Here is a 23,547-nt window from a genome sequence, read left to right on the forward strand (position 1 = left end):
AACTCTACCCTCCCCCCTCTCCTTTGGGGACCGACTGAACAGTCGGCTCTCTATTTGGGAGTCCATCACGTCTGATGGGTGGGTGTTATCATTCGGCTTGGATATGGAATCGAATTCGACATTGTGCCATCACCGAATCCTATCCGCTATACTCCGGTTTCCTTGGTACTGTTAGACGAGATTCACCAACTCCTTGCTAAAGGAGCTATTCGTTGCCTGTCGTTATCGGAGGGATTCCACGGATTCTATTCCAGATACTTTACGGTCCCGAAACAAGATGAGGGTCTCAGACCAATATTGGACTTGAGAGCTCTCAGTAGATTCATAACACCAAAGAAGTTTCAGATGACCACACTTCAAAGTATTCTCCCGTTGCTGGGAAGAGGGGATTGGTTCGCCTCATTGGATCTGAAGGATGCCTGTAACCGATGTTCTTCGAGTGGCGATCTGTGAAGTCACACAACCCACCCTCCGACCCCGCTTGGTGTCATGGGTGGTCCGACTATTTTCTTTTGATACTATGATCTCTTTGCTATTGGGCTATATTGTCATACTGACAAACCTTATTATAAAAACAAACATCGGTCTTTCAAAGACTGGAAAAAGGCAGACACTCCGCTCCTTATATAATGCTAGGGGGGAGGGGGAGTGGAGTTCCCGCCAAAAACCGTTAGCTGTTAATCTTCCAGCCAAAGGCACTGCGCAGGCGCAGAACCCATATGTGTGACTGCACAGATGGCCACTTGAAGAACATCAGTTACAGGTAAGCAACCTGCTCTTCCCAGCATTAGGCTCTTCTCCAGGGAGTCCTTCCTTCTCATTAGGTGGCCAAAGTATTTGAGTTTCCTCTTCAGTATCTGGCCTTCTAAAGAGCAGTGAGCGTTGATCTCCTCTAGGACTAACCGGTTTGATCACCTTGCCGTCCAAGGGACTCGCAGGAGTCTCCTCCAGCACCACAATTCAAAGGCCTCAATCCTTCGGTGCTCAGCCTTCCTTATGGTCCAGCTTTCACAATCATACATTGCAACTGGGAAAACCATAGCCTTGACTATACACACTTTTGTCGGCAGGATGATGTCTCTGCTTTTTAGTATGCTGTCTAGATTTGCCATAGCTTTCCTCCCCAGGAGCAAGCGTCTTTTAATTTCTTGGCTGCAGTCCCTGTCTGCGGTGAGCTTGGATCCCAGGAAAATAAAATTTGTCACTACCTCCATTTCTTCTCCATCTATTTGCCAGGAAGTGAGAGGACCGGATGCCATGATCTTAGTTTTCTTAATGTTGAGTTTCAAGCCAACTTTTGCACTGTCCTCCTTCACCCGCATCAAGAGGCTCTTTAATTCCTCTTCACTTTCTGCCATTAGAGTGGTATCATCTGCATATCTGAGGTTGTTGGTATTTCTCCCAGCAATCTTAATTCCAGCTGGTGATTTGTCTAGTCCCACCTTTCTCATGATGTGCTCTACATATAAGTTAAATAGGCAGGGTGACAGTGTACAGACTTGCTGAACTTCTTTCTCAGTTTTGAACTAATCAGTGATTCCGTGTCCAGTTCTCACTGTTGCTTCTTGACCCGCATATAGGTTTCTCAAGAGACAAATAAGATGGTCTGGTACTCCCATCTCTTTAAGAACTTGCCACAATTTGTTGTGATCCACACAATCAAAGGCTTTAGCATAGTCAGTGAAGCAGAAGTAGATGTTTTTCTGGAACTCCCTAGCTTTCTCCATGATCCAGCGTATGTTGGCAATTTGATCTCTAGTTCCTCTCCCTCTTCGAAATCCTGCCTGTGTTCTGGTGGTCCACATACTGCTGGAGCCTAGCTTGTAGGATTTTGAGCATAACTTTGCTAGCATGTGAAATGAGTGCAATGGTGTGGTAGTGTGAACATTCTTTGGCAATGCCCTTCTTTGGGATTGGAATGTAAGCCGATCTTTTCCAATCCTGTGGCCACTGTTGAGTTTTCCAAGTTTGCTGGCATATTGAGTGTAGCATTTTTACTGCATCGTCTTTTAAGGTTTTGAATAGCTCAGCTGGAATACTGTCACCTCCACTAGTTTTGCTGTTGGTCAGACTTCCTAAGGCCCATTTGACTTTACATTCCAGGATGTTTGGCTTGAGGTCAGTGACCAGCCCATTGTGGTTATCAGGGACGTTAAGCTCTTTCTTGTATAGTTCTTCTGTGTAAGCGCTTACATCCATATATGCCCAGCCGCCCCCTGAGATTGGCGGGAGAGGCCCTTCTCCGGGAACCCTCCGTGAAAGAAATTAGGAGGGTGGGTACTCGGAGGAGGGCTTTCTCAGCGGTGGCGCCTAAGTTATGGAATGCGCTCCCCAGAGAGGTCCGCCTGGCGCTGTCATTATTTGTTTTTCGGCGCCAGACGAAGACCTTTTTATTTAAGCAGCATTTTAAATGTTAATATTTTTGAATTTTATCTGGCCAGGGTGGCTTATTTTATATTGTATGTATTTTATTTTAATGTTTATATTTTTAATTATTATTTGACTAATTGTTGTAAGCCGCCCCGAGGCTTCGGCGAATGGGGCAGCATAGAAATGTTTTAATAAATAATAAATAAATAAATAATCTTGCCACTTCTTCTTAATCTCTTCTGCCTCTGTTAGGTCCCTGGCATTATGGTCCTTTATCATGCCTATCTTTGCATGAAACGTTCCCTTCATATCTCCAATTTTCCTGAAGAGCTCTCTGGTCCTCCCTCTTCTATTGTTTTCTTCTGTTTCTTTGCACTGTTCATTTAAGAAGGCATTCTTACCTCTTCTAGCTATTCTCTGGAATTCTGCATTTAATTGGATGTATCTTTCTCTTTCTCCCTTGCGTTTTGGTTCCCTTCTTTCCTCAGCTATTTGTAAAGCTTCCTCAGACAGCCATTTTGTTTTGTTGCATTACTTTTTCTTTGGGATGGTTTTAGTCACTACCTCTTGCACAGTGTTGCAAACCTCCGTCCATAGTTCTTCAGGCACTCTGTCAGATCTAATTCCTTAAATCTATTTGTCACCTCTACTGTATATTCATCAGGAATATGATTTAGGTCATACCTGAGTGGCCTAGTGCGTTTCCCTACTTTCTTCAGTTTAAGCCTAATTTTGCAACCAGAAGCTCATGATCTGAGCCACAGTCAGCTCCTGGTCTAGTTTTTACTGACTGTATAGAGCTTCTCCATCTTTGGCTGCAGAGCACATAGTCAATCTGATTTCTGTGTTGACCATCTGGTGATGTCCATGTGTAGAGTTGTCTCTTGGGTTGTTGGAAAAGAGTGTTTGCTATGACCATCGTATTCTCTTGACAAATTTCTACCAGCCTGTGCCCTGCTTCATTTTGTACTCCAAGGCCAAACTTGCCTGTTATTCCGGTTATCTTTTGGCTTCCTACTTTAGCATCCAATGATAAGGACATCATTTTTTGGTGTTAAGTCTAGAAGGTGTTGTAGGCCTTCATAGAACCAGTCAACTTCAGCCTCTTCAGCACCAGTGGTTGGGGCATAGACTTGGACTACCGTGATGTTGAATGTTTTGCCTTGGATTCAAACTGAGATCATTCTGACATTTTGGAGATAGTTTCCTAGTACTGTTTTTCCTACTCTTTTATTGACTATGAAGGCTACTCCATTTCTTCTGAGGGATTCTTGCCCACAGTAGTAAACCTGATGGTTTTCTGAATTAAATTCACCCATTCCTGTCCATTTTAGTTCACTGATTCCTGAGATGTCGATGTTCAGTCTTGTCATCTCTTGTTTGACCACGTCCAGCTTGCCTTGATTCATGGGTCTTACATTCCAGGTTCATATAGAGCAGGGGTCTCAAACCTGCGGCCCGCAGGCCAATTGCCGGGATGGGTGGGGCACGGGGGAGGGGCCCTGCGGCCTTCAAAGTGCCGGTGGCACCTGGGCCGGCCGCAAGATGAGCGACCCACCACCACCGCGGTGGTGGAATACTTGATGCGGCCCAGCCTCACCCAGACTCTACTTTCAGTGACCCCCAGGTAAGTTGAGTTTGAGACCCCTGATATAGAGTATAGATCTTTACAGCATCGGACTCTCCTTTCACCACCAAATACATCCACAACTGAGTGTCCTTTCCGCTTTGACCCAGTCACTTCATTCTTTCTGGCACTACTAGTACTAGCCCTCTGCTCATCCCTAGTAGCATATTGGACACCTTCCGACCTAAGGGGCTCATCTTCCGGCGTCATATCTTTTTGCCTTTTGGTACTGTCCATGGGGTTTTCATGGCAAAGATACCGGAGTGGGTTGCCAGTTCCTTATGAGGGTAATAATAATTACTGGCCTACCTTGTTGGGTTACTGTTGTTTAAGTATATGATGTGCTTTGAAAATTCAAAGTACTAATACTGATACCCTGTGTTGATGCAAGCTAGTTTGCTTGAATATGTATTTACATTTTGTTTGCTTTGCCAAAAAAGGCAAACAAAGCAGAAAACAACACAAAATTTAAATACAAAATACCCAGTACTTAATAATAAATGCCATAATTATTCATGCAAAAAGAATAAACATAAAGGCTGCAACCCCCCCCCCCCCCAATTCATATAACAAAATAGCAAAGCAGTTCAAGGGCCTGGCAAAACAAATCCATTTGAATCGACCTTACGGGCACCTCAAAGCATACATATATATTGGGGAAGAGAGTTTCCAGATAAAGGTGTCGTTGCTGGAAAAAAGAAACTGTCTTGTATTGCCTTCATCTGAGGCTACTTTGAGACAGCAGAGCAAAGTTTCTGATTAAGATCTCAAGGCTGAGCAATTTTATGTAGCAGAAGACACAATACCCTGATCTCAAATAATAAAGGACTTTGAAAATTATGCATAGCATGCTGATTTATGCTTGGAAATGAGCTGAGAATTCATGCAAATTGGAGGATCACATGTTTCATGCCATGAGCTCCTGATGTTGTGCCCACACTAGGGCTCCTGGAAACAAGTCTCATCAAGAAGCAGCACATGCTAGGGACTGGGGCAGCATGAACTGTCAGGTGAGATAGCTGTGGGCCCCTCCTTGCAAAAAAAAGGGGCTTCTATTGTTGAATTGAAGGCTGAGTGGCAACATTTTAAGTGACAGGCTTTCTGGCTCCTTACAGTCATGGTAAGTAGAGTCTGGCTGCAGAGGAGGCTCTTGAGCAGCATCATTCTCATGAGGAGGGCTTCTTCCAGAAAGCCCTCATATTCCACTGTGGAGTCCTATGGGGGTTTTTTAAAGTATCAGTTTATAAGCCTCACTTCTCAGCAGAAAGGGCACCAAGAACACTGATTGCTTCTGACTACTTGGCTGTCCCTTTACCAGACCTTCTTTCAGTTGACTCTGGATTGCTTCCTGACATAGACCCAGTTTGCAGAATTGCAGATTGATAAATAAGCCTGGTTGCACTTCAGGTTGATTTACATAATTATCGTTGCTGGGGATATTTGTTTTAAGATCTGAGCCCATAAATGATAGGTAGTTGGGATAATCAATGAAGTATCCAGAACCCATGGCATGTTTTGCTTGGTGGTTTGTTAACTGACCACCTTTGCTGAGTTCAGATATCACAAGAGTGTAATTATGTAAATCTGTCCAACATGCACAGGGTGATTAACAAGCCACTGTGTCTTACTGACCATGCTGCAGTCATGTGACTTTTGCATTTAGATTTCCTTGGCTTGTGGTATACTCTTTGCTTAAGCCTTGCTGGCCTAGTCTTTGGGTTGCTGCATGATTGGATTTGTACTTACCCTTATAAGATGCTTTGCTCTTAGTGTGAACCCTGTTGACTTGACTCCAGAGTTCCTCTGACTCTACATAAGGACTTGTTCAGCCATGACCACCACTTCTGCAAGCACAGCTCATGATAACAATCTGGCCACAGCTCTGTATACCAGTTCAGGTTCCCAATTTTTTTTTTAAGACAGACCCCAAATACTGCAATAATCTAACTTGGAGTATCTGTGATAGTGGTCAGATATGTTTTCTCCCCTAAAGGATACAGCTGGTGAAATATTATTTCAGACATGCACTGATTGTGACCACAGTAAGAACATTCAGGTGGACTGTAAGGCTGAAAACCTCTTCCTTGGTGGAAATGTAATCATATCCAAAACAGGCTGTATACCTAACTTACATAAGTTTGTGTCAGCTTCTTGGCCCATGGTCAGTGATTCCAGACACTTATTCAGAATTTTTCTGACTCCATAGAATTAGACTGAAAAGGGAAAGACCTAGGAAACCTGTGTCTCATAACCATGCAACTGAAGAACTTCTTAGGTCATGTCATCAGTCTACTGGGAGATAGCTAATCAGTGTTCATGCAGTTGTATGACTTCAAGCAGTCCCAGCCAGTTAGGGTGTGCCTGTAAGCCCACCCCTCTATTCAGCAGTGGCAACTTAATCCCACTAACAGCAGATGTCCCCATTCAGCAATTTCATGTAAATAATAAGAGCATAGGAATCTAGTAGATGGTGGTTGTTATATGAATATTACATTATTTATGTCTTTATATGTGTTTGTATATTTGTATGTTATAATAATAGTAATAATAGTTTTTGAGGATTCCAAAGGATAAACGAGATAGGGCTGAGCAGTAGGTCGCCGGCATCATCTAGTAGGAACGGATTCATGGAAGACCATGTCTCCCATTTCCCAGCCCTAGTCACCTTTTCATCATGGTCCTCATATTAACAGTTCCGGAGAATTGTCCTGGAGAACTAACATGATCACTTTCCCCTTGACTTCTCATTGATCTTCCAGTGAGCATTTCTAAAGCAAAAGGTAAAATTAACAAATAGAAATGGTACATATTTCTGTCTGAAAGGGGATTATAGTTTTTCCTTATAGAAGAATTTGAACTGCTCTATAAAAAAAGTTAAAGATCAAACATTGTGTAGGTGTTACCATCTCATTTATTGAAACAGGAAGCAGCTCTTAACTGAAAAATTACACTTTATAATACTGAAATTTTCCTATTCAGTGTTTTTATTACTTGTCTTAGAAAGCTCATTTATATAGTTCTGTCTTCATTTTTTTCCTCTAAAGCCTAGATACTAAACAATCGCATCGTGATAGAAGGTTTATATGTTAAATTAATTTATATCATATGCTTCCTAAGGTAATTGCTGAGAATATCAGAACTGCTCTTCTTCTGAATGAGGGGAATATGTTTGACTATTATTATGTTTATGTTTGTACTGCTATACATGGGTGCCGTGATAGTTAAAAATCACATAGCCCCATAAGCAAAGGGTTGGGGAAATTTTTGTTTAAATTTGGCACTTTCTCAATCGGTATATAAACTAGAAGTCAGAATACAAATGTTCTTCATGGTTTCTGTGCATCGCCCTTATTGGTGCTGTGCCTGTGCCTAGGTTTGGGAAGATTCTCCTAGCTTAGCCTAGAATTTTCGTCAGGAGCCCTGTCCCTCTGCTCCTAGTATAAATAGCCCCACCCTTCATCAGTTCGCCATTTCACTGTGCCACTGGTTTTCTTTCTCACTTCTAACTTTTAACCTCAGATTTCTACTCCTAATTATCTTAACTATTCTAACTTTAACCTCTTTTTACCTCTACCATCCTTATCTTTATTCCTAAAAAACAAGACAAAAAACCCCAAACCCCTCATGTCATGATCCTTTACCTCAGCTTTTCTACCACTCTCTCTTCCTCTTACCCTTTTCCTTTATTCTCCTACTAGATGGCACAGAAGCCAGCTTTTTAGAACTACACAAGCTGTGGGGTGAAAGTGCAATCTACAGATCAGCATTCACTTGCCTCCTGTGCTTGGGTGAGGGACACTGCATTGATGAGTGTCCCCACTGCCAAACTTTCACTGAGTAGGCCCAGAAGAACAGGGAAGGCTGCTTAAGGGAGCTCTGGGACAGAGCCTTGGAGACAATGCAGAATGTTGCAGTGGAAGAAGCAGGCAAACCATCCACCTATGTTCAAATTGTGCTGAAGCGCACCCCTTCCACAGACAAAACCCCTCAAAATCTTCTAGTTCAGCTCCCAAGCAGCTGACTTCCTCCAGCTCTTTGAAAAAACATAAGAAGAGGAAGCCTCTTGAGGCAAAACAGCCAGAATGGGAAGGACAGACTGAGAAAAAAACCAAAGGCACTAATTGCCAAATAATTTGACTTGGCAGGTCTCACCTGCCCAACCAGTGATTCCAGCAATTACTTCAATGCCTGCCTCGCTTCCAGTTTGAGCCTCCCCAACTTTGTCCATCCCGACCACTCCATCTCTAATGGAACCTCCATTCCAACCAGAACAGCAATAGGTCCAGTCAGAGACGGCCCCACAGACTTCCTTTTTGAAAGGTGAGATCTGGAACTCCCCACCATGATCACCAATACTGTGTCTGTCTCCTGACTGGTCTGTACTAACCCTTAGAAGAGAGAAACAGCAATCTCTTCTTCCAGCTCCACACATGTATGGATTAATTTCTCCCAATTCGTCACCAGGGTCAACCTGAACGCATAGGAGGAATCCATACTGGGTGCTGGCATATGTTGAATGCTATGGATCTGAATATCTGTGGGAGCAAACACTACCACCATACAATTACCCATGACCACTGACCTGAACTCAACCCACCATCTCAAGGTGCCTTCAACAGCAACACCAGCATGAGGGCCAGCCTCCATCCACTCCAATGCATCCTCTGCCACTTAGGATGCAAACTGAGGAACATGGTTTACCTGCACTGGCAGCTAGCTCATCTTCCTCTCACATGGACTATGCCTCTGAGTCCAACTCACAACCAGAGCCTGAAGAAGCCATCTCAACTTCACCAGGCAACATGGTATCATCACAGCACCCTGGATCATCAGGAGAGCATTTGGGCCATTTTTCAGAACAGATCTTTCATATGGCTACATCACTGGGAGTTCAGACAAATCACCAAACCTGAACAGGATAAATTATATATGATCTGTATGGAGGACTCTGTTCCAGTGGCACTTCCTCTCATCCTGACACTAAAGAGAGTGATGAGAGAACAGTGGGGGTTACCTAACCAGCCTTATCCCACCTTATGGCACCTGGAGGGGATGCATGGAGTCCAGAAACGGGACATACCTTTTCTGTTGCCACATCCTCAACCGAATTCAGAAATTTTCAAAGCCAGACGGACATCAACAGCAAGAGCACTCAGCAGCAACGAATTGTGAGGGATGCCGCCTTGACATGATGGGCTGTCATATCTATTCTTCCATGGGACTCCTCATCTCCAATTACGAGGTCATGATGGGGAGGTACCAAGTCTTCGTTTGGCAGAAAATGGAGTCTCTGCCTGCCTTCCTCCCCAACCAACAGTGAGATCTAGCCAGAGTCTTCACTGGAGAGGCAATGCAGCTATCCAAACAACAGATAGCAATGACGCAGCATATGCCAGTTGCGACTCCAGAGGACTTATCAGTGTGGTAGCCTTGTGCAGAAATGTGTGGCTTTGAGTGGAAAATCTCAAGAGACCTGATCGAGGATTGAAAACATGTCTTTCAGTGGGGAAGGTCTGTTTCATTCAAGGTCTGATGAACAGCTCAACACGCTGCAGAATGCCAGGATGACAACCTGATGAATGGGCTTTGGCCCCAGCCAAGCAAGTGGTCATGGTCCCATACCTCACAGTACCATCCATACCAACCAGGGCAGTCAAATTACAATCCCAGATGCCAACAATATGGACAATGTCCACCAACCCAAGAATGTTGCATTGATGCTACCTATTTTCAGCAGTCCAAAAGACAGCTAGACACTGAAAAAATGCAACGCTGATGGGTAGTACAAACCAGTTCCACGTTGACTCCATCATTCCCATTTGGTGATCAACTCAAATACCATCTTTCCATCTGGGAATGTATCACTTCTGACCAGTCGGTACTATCTGTTGTAGAACATGGATATAAAATCAAGCTTCGTGCCACCAGGACCAGTGGCAACACTGATCACAGACACATCCCTCTCTGGATGGGGAGCTCACTACAGCACGTACCAAACTCAAGGCATTTGGAGTTCAGTGGAACACAATGCATATAAACTACCTGGAGCGTCTTGTGGTTCACAAAGCATTGAGATCTCTACAAAACCTGCTAACCAGAGAGCACATCCAGATAGCTATGGACAATATGACAACAGTATTTTCCATAAACAAACAGGGCGGCATGAGATTTGCAGCACTTAATTCGCCTGACCATCCGGATATGGAATTGGTGTATCCGGAGGAACATATTCTTTCATGCCTTTCAGGTAGCTGGTACAAGCAACAGGATAGCAGATACACTCAGCCAAACACCATTCTGACTACAAGAATGGGAACTGAATGCAGAGGTCAGACACTGCATCTTCTCTAAGTGGGGCACCCCAGCTATCTTCCTCTTTGTGACAGCAGCCAACACAGCTTGCACCGCTTATTGCTCCTGGGCAGGCATGGGATGAAATTCTCTCTGGGATGCGTTTCTCCTCTCCTGGAAAGGGAAGCTATTCTATAGCTTCTCACTGTTCCTCTTATTACCAATACAATTGCAAAAATAAGGACAGAAGGAACATCTTATGTTCTAATAACACCTTGGTGGCCAACACAAGATTGGTTCCCGCCCACCTTACATTTATTGAACCAGACATACTGAAGCTGATTTTCCAAGAACAGGAGAAAATTCTATACCTAAATGTCAGGAGACTAAAACTGATGACCTGGTTGATCCACTAGTGGTGGAGATTTCTGCATTAGATACACAAATACAGTTCATACTACAAGTGGTGCTATGCCCCAATACCAGACAGTTGTATTCTGCTAAATGGAACAGATTCAAGAGTTATGCAAGTGAACATGCCTTTGACGCAACAATGGTGCCATTACACAAAATCTTAGAATCCTTTAACTCTCTACATCAGAACGGACTGAAGATGACTCTGTAAAGGTCTACTTCTACACGATCTCTTCCTTGAGAGGCCCAGTCACAATCTGAACCCTCCTGTCTGATCCATAGCCCCCATGTAGAGTCTATATGTAGTGTTACAAGCTTTAACAAAGCCTCCATTCAAACCGCTCATATCCACAGAACTCTGGCTTCTCTCATGGAAGACCTCATTTTTAGTAGTCCTCACATCAGCATGAAGAGCAAGTGAATTATGTGCACTTAGACTAGATCCCCTGTACCTGAGCTTCCACAAAGAAAAGGTAATCCTGCAACTAGATGTAACATTTTTACTTAAGGTCTCCTCAACCGTTCATCTAAACCAAAACATAATACTCACAGTGTATTTTCTGACACCCTCCACACCAGTTGAGATCATTACATATATTAGTTGTACAAAGAACACTCATGTTCTACCGATCCTGTATAGAATCGATTTGCCAAACAAAAGGCTATTTATAAAACATGCTGACTGTTCAACAGATGAACCAATCAGCCCACTAGGCCTCTCCCACTGAATAGTGGAGACTATTAAACGCACATACCAGTTTGTCAATCTTGACTCGTCAAAACATTTGAAAAGCCCACTCCATCATAGCGGTATTGACATCAACAGTGCTACATGTGGGTCTTCCATTTCATGAGCTGTGCAAGGCAGCCACCTGGTCATCCCCGTCAATGTTTGTATGCCTCTACTGACTTGATATCAAGGCTAGACAAGACTGCTTCTTCAGCCGAGCCATCCTCTCTGCCATTCTACTGTGATAACACCTCCCATCACCTATATTGGTAAGCTTGCTAGTCACCCATATTTGTGAAGAAGAGAGACAGCCTACCTTTAACCGTCATTCTTAAAGTGGACATCTGTTCATTCACACTACCCACCCACTGGCACTGCATCCGTGTCAGTGTTTTCGAACCAGCTCTTATACCAGTAAAACCTTAGGCAAGCTGGCCGGCAAAACGGTGGTCTCCAGCTGGACTGACAAAGGGTGGACCCACCCCTCTGCTCCTGGTCTAAATAGGCAGGGCTCCCACTAAAATTCTAGGCTAAGCTAGGAGAATCTTCCTGAACATAGGCACTACAAGGCACATCTGAATGCATAGATGACCACTTGAAGAATGACATTTATAGGTAAGCAATCTTGCTATCCTTCTCTGGTCACACTTCTCAGAATTTTGCAAATCGTATTCAAAGATGAATTTAAGTTAACATGCATACAAAAATATGCCTATTAAGGGAAATGTCTACAAGAAAGATTATATTAGTGAGAAAACAACATTGTGTTAAGGGAAATCACATGTTTTAGGTAAACTTGCATACTAAGGTATATATATTACAAAAATGCATAAAAAGTTTTATAAGCCTTAAACTGATGCACAGATGTGACAGAATAAAGGTAAGGTGGTAATAATGCAAAACTGCAGTTGACAAATTTGTCCACCCTTATCTAAGATCAGCAGGAAAGCGTCTCACTGTTGAAAGAAAGTGAGGAACATGGAAGAAATGGGGAGACAACCTGTAGGTGTCTGTATCTCCTATAACCAGTGACTGTCCCCTTGTCAAGTTGTATCTTTCCTTTTCCATAATTACTTTTGTCATGCTGCCACATACCTTCCCCACTGCACCTTTTCCCAAGTCCCTGCAACATTGCTATACACTCCACAGTCTCATTAAACTCATTTCTAATACCAATAAGGACCTGACAACCAACCTGTCTCAATGAGAGATCCCACCACAGTTTTGACACTCCTGCTATCAATCATACACTAACCCATACATTTTCTCATCCTTTTGAGAACTGATCCATAGTTCTTCAACGAGGTGCCCATACTGATCAAGCAGACCCTCTCCCCACACCTTTTACTGCTCTAAACTCAGACTTAGATGCAGGATTTAAGGGATCTTTTCCTATTCTTCAATTAATAAGACTCTCAGAGGGACTTACAAAGGCCAGTAAGTTTTATAATTACAGTAATACCTAATCAGGACAGTAAAAAAGAAAGGCATTTACATACATGCTGCCAGTGACAGCTTACAACTACCACTTCGGCTCACTGGGCAGTTGGTTAGAATGGCTTCTATGACTGGAAGTAGCAGGAAGTGGGAAAAGTTGTGATAGCAATTTGCTTCACTGCCTTCTTACTCTTCTCCTGTAAATGGCATATACTACTAGAAAATTCAGACAAAAGAAACAGTGGTTCTGAAACTGAAAGGTGAACAGCCGGTGTGGTGTAGTGATTAAAAGGACAGGCCCAGACCATCTGGTTTCTAGTCACTGCTCAGCCATGGAGCCAACTGGGTAACTTGGACCAGAACTCACAGACTCTCAGCCCGGTGTGCCTAAAAGGGTGGATGTTGTAGGGATAAACCTGAGAGCAGCAGGAGGAGAATAATGTAAGCCCCTTTGAGTTATTTAAAAAAAGGAAAATGGTGGGATATAAATTTAATAAATAAATAAGGAACCTGAAGGCTTAGAATTTGAAGCTAGTAGTAGACCAGCTCAGGTTTGCTCTCAACTCTACATTAAGGAAGAAGTATTTCATTCTTTCCCCTCCCATTTTACCTTTACAGTTCTTTCCTGTGGTATTTATAATGCTTTGTGAACACTTTTGTAAAGTACCTTAGTGAGTCACAAGCCTTTTCTTCCTGCAGTTTGTCATGTTCCTGAAAAGTCAGTTCTTGAAGGCTGAAGGAGCCTTGGTGTTTGCAGTCTTTCTATTTATGTCCAAAATACCTTGAAAGTTATGGACAAAAACAAACAAAACACTTCAAGAACATTTGAGGGACTTCTTGGATCCAGATCATACTGTGATTTGTACCAGCTGTCATAGCATCTTAGGTTCCTCCTTTACTAAATATAAGATCTTGAACTGTCAGTAGTATACGAGTACAACTGTAGAGATTGTAGAACCAGTTGCTTCCAACTTTGTGAGAGAGCGTGTGTGTGTTGCGGGGAGGGGCATGCTCATGAGATTAGAACAAGTGTCACAGTTACCTACCTCTGGTGGAAGAATTTAATTTTAAAATGGAATTTAAAGGAGGGTGAGTAGTTTCATGGGTGGAGAAGGACACTATGAATGGAAACAAAGGGAGTCAAGTTGCAGATGAATTTGCACTCACTTCTGCAAGAGTTTCTAACTGATTTAAGGAACACGACGGTGAAGCTAATTTTTTTAAATGTAGATTTTAAAAATCTGAAAATGAGTATATAATGTATTAAATGATTATCAGTCATCAAGTATAGAGCTGAAGGGTTTTTCTTGGTGAGAAAAATGTCAGCTGTTGCAACTTCTTGTAACTATTTCAAATGAATTACAGTTATTGGATTGAACAGTATCTGCATCTAATAGCATGCACCAACTTCGTTGTTTCTCATAGATTTTTCTCTCCATTATATGGGCCATCAAATGAATGTTACTCCATTTTTACTATAGGCTGCACATGTTTCCTCAGTTGAAAATTGAGTGTAGTTCTGAAATTTTTCTTTTTAGCATAACACAGGATAGTTGTCTGTTACACTCATGTTTTCCACTCTCTTTTCTTAATAAGTTTGGACCTTGTGCTTGATGGAAGGACTCTGTTAAATCATTAACAAACCAAATTATGTTGGGTAACTTGATTGTCTACATAAATTGGCCTCTGAACTTTAAAAGGCTCTTATCTTTACTTGCTGGAACTAAATACAGTGCTGTTATAATGAACACACTGGTGTAAACTCATTTTTTAAGAATAAAACAACCATATTAAAAAGTGTTCTCTTGTAAATTAAGAATATTGTAATTTTATAGCATGGCAGAGCTGTATTTTATACACCCTGAATTTTTCTGCTGCCTAACTTTGTATTCATGGTCTATAAATCTAATAAATAAATACATATTCTGTCTTTGTGCTTGCAAGATTATAATTTACTTATTAAAATAGAAACAGGTTTCTCAGTAGTGTTAGGTCCTGAAAATATTGACAAAGTGCAATACTCCCATTTAGGAGGCTGAATGGCATGATGGAAAATTCACAGAGTAGAGGTGAATTCCTCTCCAAATTTCTGGTAGTCTCTAGACTAAAGGATGGAGCTTGGGGAGGGATGTGGGGAGGGTGCCTAAACTTAGATGTGGGACCTCTGTGGGTTGGAAGTTACCCAGTGTGGAACACCTGGGAATATTTCCATGTTGTCAGTAGGTGTTGTTTTATTCAATAGAACTACTACTGCCTGATTGATCAGCCAATAAATAGAAATACAGAAAGCCATTGCATATTTCCAGCAATGGTGTGTAATTTTCTTATGTTGAGCTTATGAGCAGTTAATGGTTTTCCAATTTGTTTGACACTTTATGTCAGGGTGTTTTCACATTCTTTAAAAGTTACATTTATAGGAGGGAGTTGATTAAGATTTTAGAACTGCCCCTCCTTGAGTAGGTTGTAATTGCAACAGATATCAAAAAGTGCTTTCTTTTCTACTTACAAAAGCAACATTTTAGCTGTTAGTGACCTTCTCCTTCCAAGGTTCATCATGTCCAGACCTAGCAGCATCTAAGGCAGCACTGTTTGACATCTGTCTTTCCTTTTGGAAAGGCTGCTTTCAGGGGGGCAATCCTTGAAGGGGAGTATCGAGAACTGTTTATTACATAGGGCAAGGACTTGGCCTGAAAGCTAACTGAGAAATGCAGATTTGTGCATATGCATCTTTAGCAAAGGGTTTTTATTGCTATATGTCAAACTTCTATGCTTAATATTTCTTCCACTGTGCAATCACTTCTACATATAGTTCAACAGAGCTCCCTCACCTTTCATGTTGCATCCTCCCCCACACTGTAGTTTAGCATTGTTTATCAACCTCTGAACAACTTGGTGTTCCATCATTTAGTTCTCTGAGCTACTGGGATGTGAGGAGGAAAGAAGTCTCCCAGGTGATAAACATTTTTGTTTTTTTATTTAGTCCAGTGTAGTTCCACTTGACCTTTTTGCAAGATCATCATGATTCTAAAGAATATAAAACTATAATTTAAATTGTTGATGATGGTGGCACTGATTATATTTATCGGTATTACAGATTTATAATATTGCTTCTTGGGAAGAATTACATTCAAATCATGTTGAGCGCAAATTTTAAAAATTCTTAAGCACTCAGAGATCTCTCCAATGATTGGTGCTTTTCCTCATGTTGCCTCCAAACATGAAAGTTCTGTTAGCTGGTCTGGCTAAATACGTTTGTTGTCTATGTATTTGTCTAGTCCACTTTTAAAACTAGACCATCAGTTATGATTTACATAACTTCCTCTGTAGTAAACTAGTAAAAACTTTTAATACATGTTCAAGATTATTTTATATATTTCCTTGCATATAATTATGGTAATAAATACACAGGTCAGTGGCCATACAATTTCATGCTTGAATATTGCACTTAGGTAGGGATATTAAATGCAGGGTTAACAAGATGAATAGCTGATTGGCACTGCTGCTTAAAGGTATGAATGGCTGAATCATCAGTTTCCCTTTTCCCCTCATTTGAATTCTTTAAATCTTAAGGTCTTTCTGTTATCTTTAGGAGAACTTTTCAGTTTTGATGAATGTGTATCAAAAAGGGAACTAAAGAAAATCTTGCCCATCTGTACTGGCAAGATTTAATAGGTGCAGCAGTTCCCAGTTATTCCTGGAAATACTTGCCTGCCATGTAGCTGTTAAATATGAGGAGCCTGTCAGCTGGGGAATAAGGTGGTAACCCTAGCTCAGCACTGCAAATAGACCAGCTAAACATGCAAAGCCTATCCTCCTGAATGGATTGATTTGACAGTTTCACTTTCTCCCATAATCTAATGTTTAAATGTCAGTTTCTACACATTTTGCTGCTTCATAAAACAGCAAACAAATTTTAACTAGTTTTTCTTAAAGGGCATGGAGAACAGTAAAGCAGCAGTCATTTCTGAAAAGCAGGAATTTAAGATCTAAAACCTACTCTTGTTTGGGCATCAGCAAGGACTGATGAAGTTCGGAGTTAATTTTCAATTAAAATAACACACTTTCAATAAACAGTCTTTTTAAAGAAAAAATCAAACTTTGTTAAAATTAACAGTTTTCATAGCTGCCAGCATTTACATTCAGTGGGCCCAGTTTGCTAATAAGGTTTTAAATGCTGATATCAAAATATAGTACCTCTAAACAGAGACAAGGTTTTTAGTACAATGCAAGTCTAAAGGACAATTCAGAAATTCAGCCAAGTTGAAAGGATCATATTCATATCTTGATTCTTACCACTGATGCTGAAAGAATATTCTGTTCCTTCAGCATGTGGTCAAGAAAAATAGTGACAATGGTATGCTCTAGAAGAAATGGATTTGAGTCTCTGAGATTCTCCTGGACACCAACTGTAGTTGGTAGATGTCCCAGATAAGAGGTTTCTGCTTTGAACTTCAGCTCTTTTTGTCACTCATTTGCTGGTGGGAAGAGGTCTACATTTATAGGCACACTGCCTTGTATTCTGACTGGTTCTCTACCCTGATGTTTAGCTGGATGTCTTTGTCTTACTATGAGATCCTGCTGTTATTTTATCCCTTGCAATGTGTACCATTTAAAGCCCTGATGAGAGCTGAATGGGGGCATAGCCTGCTTTCTGGGAGAATTCAGAGTACTTAAGTCTGGAAAATTTTATCAATAAATTACCGTATTTTTCTGTCTATAAGACGCACCTGACCATAAGACACACCTAGTTTTTAGAGGAGGAAAACAAGAAAAAAAATATTCTGAATCAGGTGGCTGGCAGCATCCTGGGCGTCGGGCACACACACATTCACTCTATAAGACGCACAGACATTTTCCCTTACTTTTGAGGGGGGAAAATGCGTCTTATAGAGCGAAAAATACAGTATAGAAGCAAGTGGCAGGCTTAGAAAATAAATGATGACAAAATTGTTGCAATCAAAATATTAGCCTATTTGAGTTAGAGGACCATAAATAACAGTGCATTCTCAAGTACAGTGATATCTCAGCTCATGAACACCTCAGTTCATGACCAAATCAGGTCACGAACAGAAATTTCAGAAAAATTTTGCCTGAGGTCGCAAACTCCGCATTGGGTGACGATCACAATTGTGCCTGTTTTCCCTGCACGAGTGCGATCACGGTTGTGGGTGGGGGGGGAGATGGCCATGATTGTGCTCGGGGGGTGGGGTGGGGAGATGGCTGCAATCGTGGTCGCACTCGTGCAGGGAAGACAGGCACGATCATGGTCGTGTTCAGGGGGGGAGATGGCTGCAATCATGCTCGGGGGGGAGATAGCCACAATCGTGCGGAGGGGAGGGAGAGATAGCTGTGATTGTGCTGGTGGGAGGGGGGGAATAGCTGCAATCTTTGTTGATCTTAGTTACTTTGTTCTTCTTTGTCACTTTGTTTCAAATTTTTGTGATTTAAAAAAAATGGTCACATAATGGGTTAACCTTATTTACATTGAACCTTATGGGGAAATTTGACTTGGCTCACAAAAAATTTGGGGCGTGACCATAGTTGTGGAACGGATTTAGTTCGTGAGCCAAGGTACCACAGTTTATGGGTAGGTGTAATGTCTTAAACATTGTTCAGAAAGGTGACAAATAAATCACTTAAACCTTAACGGTTTCCTAAGCAGATCTCAAAACTCTGCATCTTTTGCTGTGAGTTCTAGTTATTGGTAGTAATTGCATCACAGGTTTTAACTTTCTTCAGCAACCAGCTTAATTCTAGTTGTTGCTTGGCCAATCATTTTGCAATGTTTCTTCCCCAAGAAGTGTTGTGGTTTTATCTCTATGAAATATCATATGTGCAGATTGAAGCATTTAAAAGTTATGTTGATCTTAATGGCCTCAAGACAGTATTTTTAAAAGAGCATCTAGGCTGACTTCCAGCTAACATCCTAACACCATTTGCTGAGATAAAAATTACATAGATTAAAGGCAGCTAGACAGTAGGCTCCCAATGTACTTGTTCTTTGTTAAGGAAAAAGTGGATTGTGGCAACTAGATTTCTAAATGTTAATGTAGTAGTAGTAGTAATCTTTTTAAATCCAGGATTTCTGTCTTCCATATCAATAATGACTGCACACTTATCCTAACATTTTGTTAAATAAAGTGTACTACTTGTTACAGCTACTATTGCTGTATACAGCAACTGTGTAGTGGTTAAGAACCTGGGACTGGGACTCAAGAGATCTGGGTTCTCATCCCTGCTCAACCATGGAGCCACTGGTTGACTTTGGGCCAGCCACAGACACTCACTCCAACCTACCTCACAGGGTTGTTGGGGGGATAAGATTGAAAGCAGGAAGAGCAGAACGATGTAAGCTGCTTTGCATTCTGTAAATAAGAAAAAAGACAGGAAATAAATAAAATCTGAAGCATTTGTGTATTTTTATGTTTTAATTGCAATACAAATATTTCTGCGTTACCTTTTAGTCACAAGGCAAATTACAATGAGAAACATTAAAACAATTTCAAAACTTTAATAGGTAGTGTGAATGCATCAAATAAAATAAACAGGTTTACTACATTTTAATGCAATTCACAGTTATTGCATTTCCTGGACATGACCTCGTGTCCTTGGTGCCATTTTTCCAGTAGGGATCACTCATTTCATGTCTCGTGTCTCCCATTTTGGTAATGTAGTTTTTCCAATTCTGGACTGAATTTCAGATGTTTTCATTATTATATGGTTTATTGGTAATAGTTATCTCTAATCTTTGATGTTACCATGATCTTTGTAATTATTTTGGGGTGTTTTGACTGCTCCACTGCCCAACCATTCCTCTGTGTTTCTCCCTCCCTTCAGGCCTCACTGTCCCCTGAGACACAACAGTGTGTATGCAAATTACTGTAATAGCCCTAAAGTGAGGGGAAACTAGTAATGATTATGGAAGTGAGGAAGGCATGTCAAATACCATGATAGGCCAAAAGGTAGGCCTCTTCCCCAAACAGCCAAAAGTATAATTATATGTGACCCAAGTTATTGCTATATTCAGTTTGTTGCAGTGGTCTGGAACCAAACATGCAATATCTCCTAAGTATGCATATGTATCATTATAATATGCAACATAGTAGTATGAGTGTGAGTACAAGGAATATGTATTTAAAAAAGAGAGAGATTGGTTTTGGTGATAGACTTGTTAATGGAAAAAGACCTGTTTGTAACCAAGATCCAAGGTTTTCGTGGTTATATATTCTTTTTTGATACAATTCTTGATTTTCTGTTGTTTTTTCTTTATTTCTTCAGCCCTGGAATGAGATCTGATGTAAGCACTTCACCATCTACCTCTTCAACAACTACGGGACCACCTCCCAAGCTCTGCCTTGTTTGCTCAGATGAGGCTTCTGGGTGTCATTATGGTGTCCTAACTTGTGGTAGCTGCAAAGTATTCTTCAAAAGAGCTGTGGAAGGTAGGACATAATCTAATTATGTGAAATGTATAGCCTGTCTCATCTCCAGCTTGATCATTCACTGCTCCCAGATGCCTCAGTGAACAAGAACATTCTGACTGTGTGAGGAGAAGAGAACATTAGCTATGCCTCCCTGCTATATCCATCTATGTATAGAGGATAACCATTTGAAAGAACAGAATTTTGGCTTCCCTTCTGATTTAGAACCTCAGAAAACCATGTCCCAAGTCATAGGGAAAACCTCTATCGCGACAATAGGATCACTTCTTCAGAAGTTGGCCTCCACATTTAGGAGGAGATGGAAACGTGTGAGAAGGGTGCCAAGGTAGCATATCTGTTCCCATTGCTCACTCACACACACACACATTTTTACTTGATTCCCATTTGGATCATTTTTAGAATACTTGACTTAGTACTAAGGTTCGTTTAATAGTAATATTAAAATGGGGCGATACAAAAGGTAAAACATGGTTGATGCTTTTATGTGTGTGTTCACTTACAGATCTTCATTTAACTCTTTATAAAGGTGTCTATATATGTTCTTTATCAGTTTATTTAGTTGCTATTTAATTTCCCCATATGAACGGAGTGGATTGTCGGATAATTATTGCTGCAACAATTATCTAGTTAATCAGTATTTGAGTGTGAGGAGAGGAAGAAAAGCCAACTTTTATTAGTTTAGGCATCTTTGTTGGAAGGGTGAGAAAACATGGATGGATTTAGTTACTGCTTTCTGTCTAGACAGAATGCAGATGGATCCAGAGGAATTTTCAGCAGCTGTTTCTATGGATAGTGATAGTGTATCAGAGAAATTGTAGACACACAGAGAATGTGGGAGTCCACTCTGCATGCAAAACAAATCTTTAGTTTTTGCATGTAAATGTAATTTTTACTGTTACCATAAATTAAAGTAATGTACTCTGTTTGTTATCCCAAGATAGAATCGTTTGTTGTAGTAGTTATTGTAAACCAACTGGGAAAGACTTTAGTTAAAGAATAGCTAAGAAATCCATGTAAATATATAAATAGTCTTATTTAGCACCCTTGCATGCCAGGTACTAGTTTTCAAACAAAGATTGGTGTACTATTTCTTATCCAGTGGGGAAATAGAGTCAATTCCATCCATTTATGTAGTCTGTTTGAGGTCTCTTCTTTGGGCCTCTAGGACAGGTGACAATGAAAAGGCCTTTTCCACCACTGTCCTGCTCTGGCTTCTCTCCCAACTCCCATCACGTTGTCTATATAGATCCAAGGTATAAGTACCACAAATCCAACACAAACCTAGCTTTCTTCAAGAACATCAACACTTCCTGTGGCTCCAGTTCCTCTTCCTGCATAGATACATTGGTGGATTTCCCCTCCTTCCAATAGCTTGTTAAAAAGCAAGTAAAAGGGGAGAAAGCTCTGTTTGAATGTAATTTTGTGTAAGCACAATGGAAGGTTCTCCAAAGAGGGGAAAACTGCTTTCTGGAAGGAATCTCTCAACCTGCCATCACCATACTGAAGCATACTGAAAGACAGGAAGCATCAGAATGCTAGATTAAATACATTTAATGTTCAGTGGACTAGCCCTTTTGCTTTGCTATGGTATGGTAGTACAGCATGGCAATTAAGTGGATCAGGCTGTATGGTATGTTTAAAAAAAAACACCCTTTTTATGCAGCATTCTGTGCTATGTATTGCCTTTCTCTTTTTAACATTTTTAAAGTAAAATATATTTGCTTCAGGAATTAAGGGGCTATACTGATCCCTCAATGCAGACAAATTCATGGTCATAAGTAGTAAATTCTGCATCTTGGTGACTGCTAGGTGCTGATCTGGAACGAAAAACAGAATTGTTCATGGACTTCTACGAGCTTAATGTTCAGAATGTTGATGTAGCCTTAAGAAGACAAAAATATTTTGATTTTTTGCTTGTTTGAATTGTTATGAGTAATTCTCTATTTGGTACTGTAGTAATAGTCTATTCATTACAGCATAAACCTGAGTGTAAGAAAAGACTCAAAAATAAGTTCCTTTAACTTCAGTGAGATTTATTCCAAGCAAATGGCATAAGACTTCAGCCTTGCATCATAAGCCTAGATCACTATATGTTCAGACAAAGTACTACATGGAAACTTTTCCTGTACCTGATTATCATGGAAAGTCAGATTATTCAGCCAGTTTATTGGCTCTAATCAGTTTTTCAGGATCCCTTCAAGTTCTCATCCCGCTGCCCCCCCCCACCCCAATGTGTGTGTGTGTGTACACTCATGTGCTTTATTCAGAATAAGGCACATGGAATTGAATTGACTGTAAGGGATTTTCCCAGACCATTGTCTTTCTGCAGACTAATATGGACTGTAGTGTGGGGTTGCATGGAGGCAGTCTTTGAGCAGAGCCCTTCTATCTATGGAATACAGATACTGGATCCTTCCAGTTATATGTATATATGAGTAATGGGGTGTGTGAAATATATGCATGCTGTGTAGGGATGATAAGGTCTGTAATTCTTCCTTCTAGTGGAGCTTTTGTTAAAATGTTGGGAAGCTAAGCTTAAAGGCAAAAGACTTTCTTGGGGTGATGGCAAGCAGTGGCAATACTGGTACTTGGTTTTCTCTTTGCATGTTCCTATTCAAAAACAACTTGCCCCATCCTTCCTGTGGATGCTTTTCTTTAAACAACTGTCAGGAGGAAGCAGTATGCCAGGTTACTTTACCCAAACTTTCAAATTTAAGTATTAGGTAGTTAAATTAAGGGCATGAAATCAAATCTATCTTGTTCTTGATTTCCTGTTTAGCTTTTGAAAATCAGAATAGTTGGACTATCTTATTGCAAGAGAGAGTTCTGTAATTTAATGAGATTGAGTAGCTAAAGGAATCATCTTCATTGGGTGACTTTTCTAGGACACTTTAAATTTCCAAGTGAATAGAGAAACACTCTTTCTTTCAAAATGTTTTGCAGCTATCTGCTTTCTAGGAAATGCTTTTCTTGTTCAGTTAAATTTTAGAGACTACTAACCGTAGACACATATTTTTAGAAGTTCTGTTGTAATTGAACTTACTTTATAGCCAGTATGCCTAAAATGCAGCTTAATTATCAAAATATTTGTGTATATTCATTAGTGATGTATAAGATTTGGTACACATTTTGTCAGCAGTATAATACAAGGAGGAGAGATTTGCTCAAGTGTAACCTATTTTAGCTTTTCTTTTTCAGAATGAAAGAGGGAGGTTTTGTTTTTTTTTTAATAAACT

At 40.8% G+C, this 23,547-nt stretch overlaps 1 protein-coding gene across 2 annotated transcripts in view; it reads left to right on the forward strand.

The window, feature by feature from the left end:
- The window catches only part of NR3C1 (nuclear receptor subfamily 3 group C member 1), an 84,498-nt gene that overhangs the window by 27,281 nt on the left and 33,670 nt on the right, over positions 1-23,547 (forward strand). For both annotated transcript variants that reach the window (XM_044454563.1, XM_044454562.1), the window contains exon 3: positions 20,148-20,311. In XM_044454563.1, the coding sequence (XP_044310498.1) occupies positions 20,148-20,311 (164 nt within the window). The remainder of the gene's footprint in view (positions 1-20,147; positions 20,312-23,547) is intronic.

Source organism: Varanus komodoensis, unplaced genomic scaffold, assembly GCF_004798865.1.
Source record: "Varanus komodoensis strain SLA01 unplaced genomic scaffold, ASM479886v1 scaffold7_3, whole genome shotgun sequence".
Classification (NCBI taxonomy): Eukaryota; Metazoa; Chordata; class Lepidosauria; order Squamata; family Varanidae; genus Varanus; species Varanus komodoensis.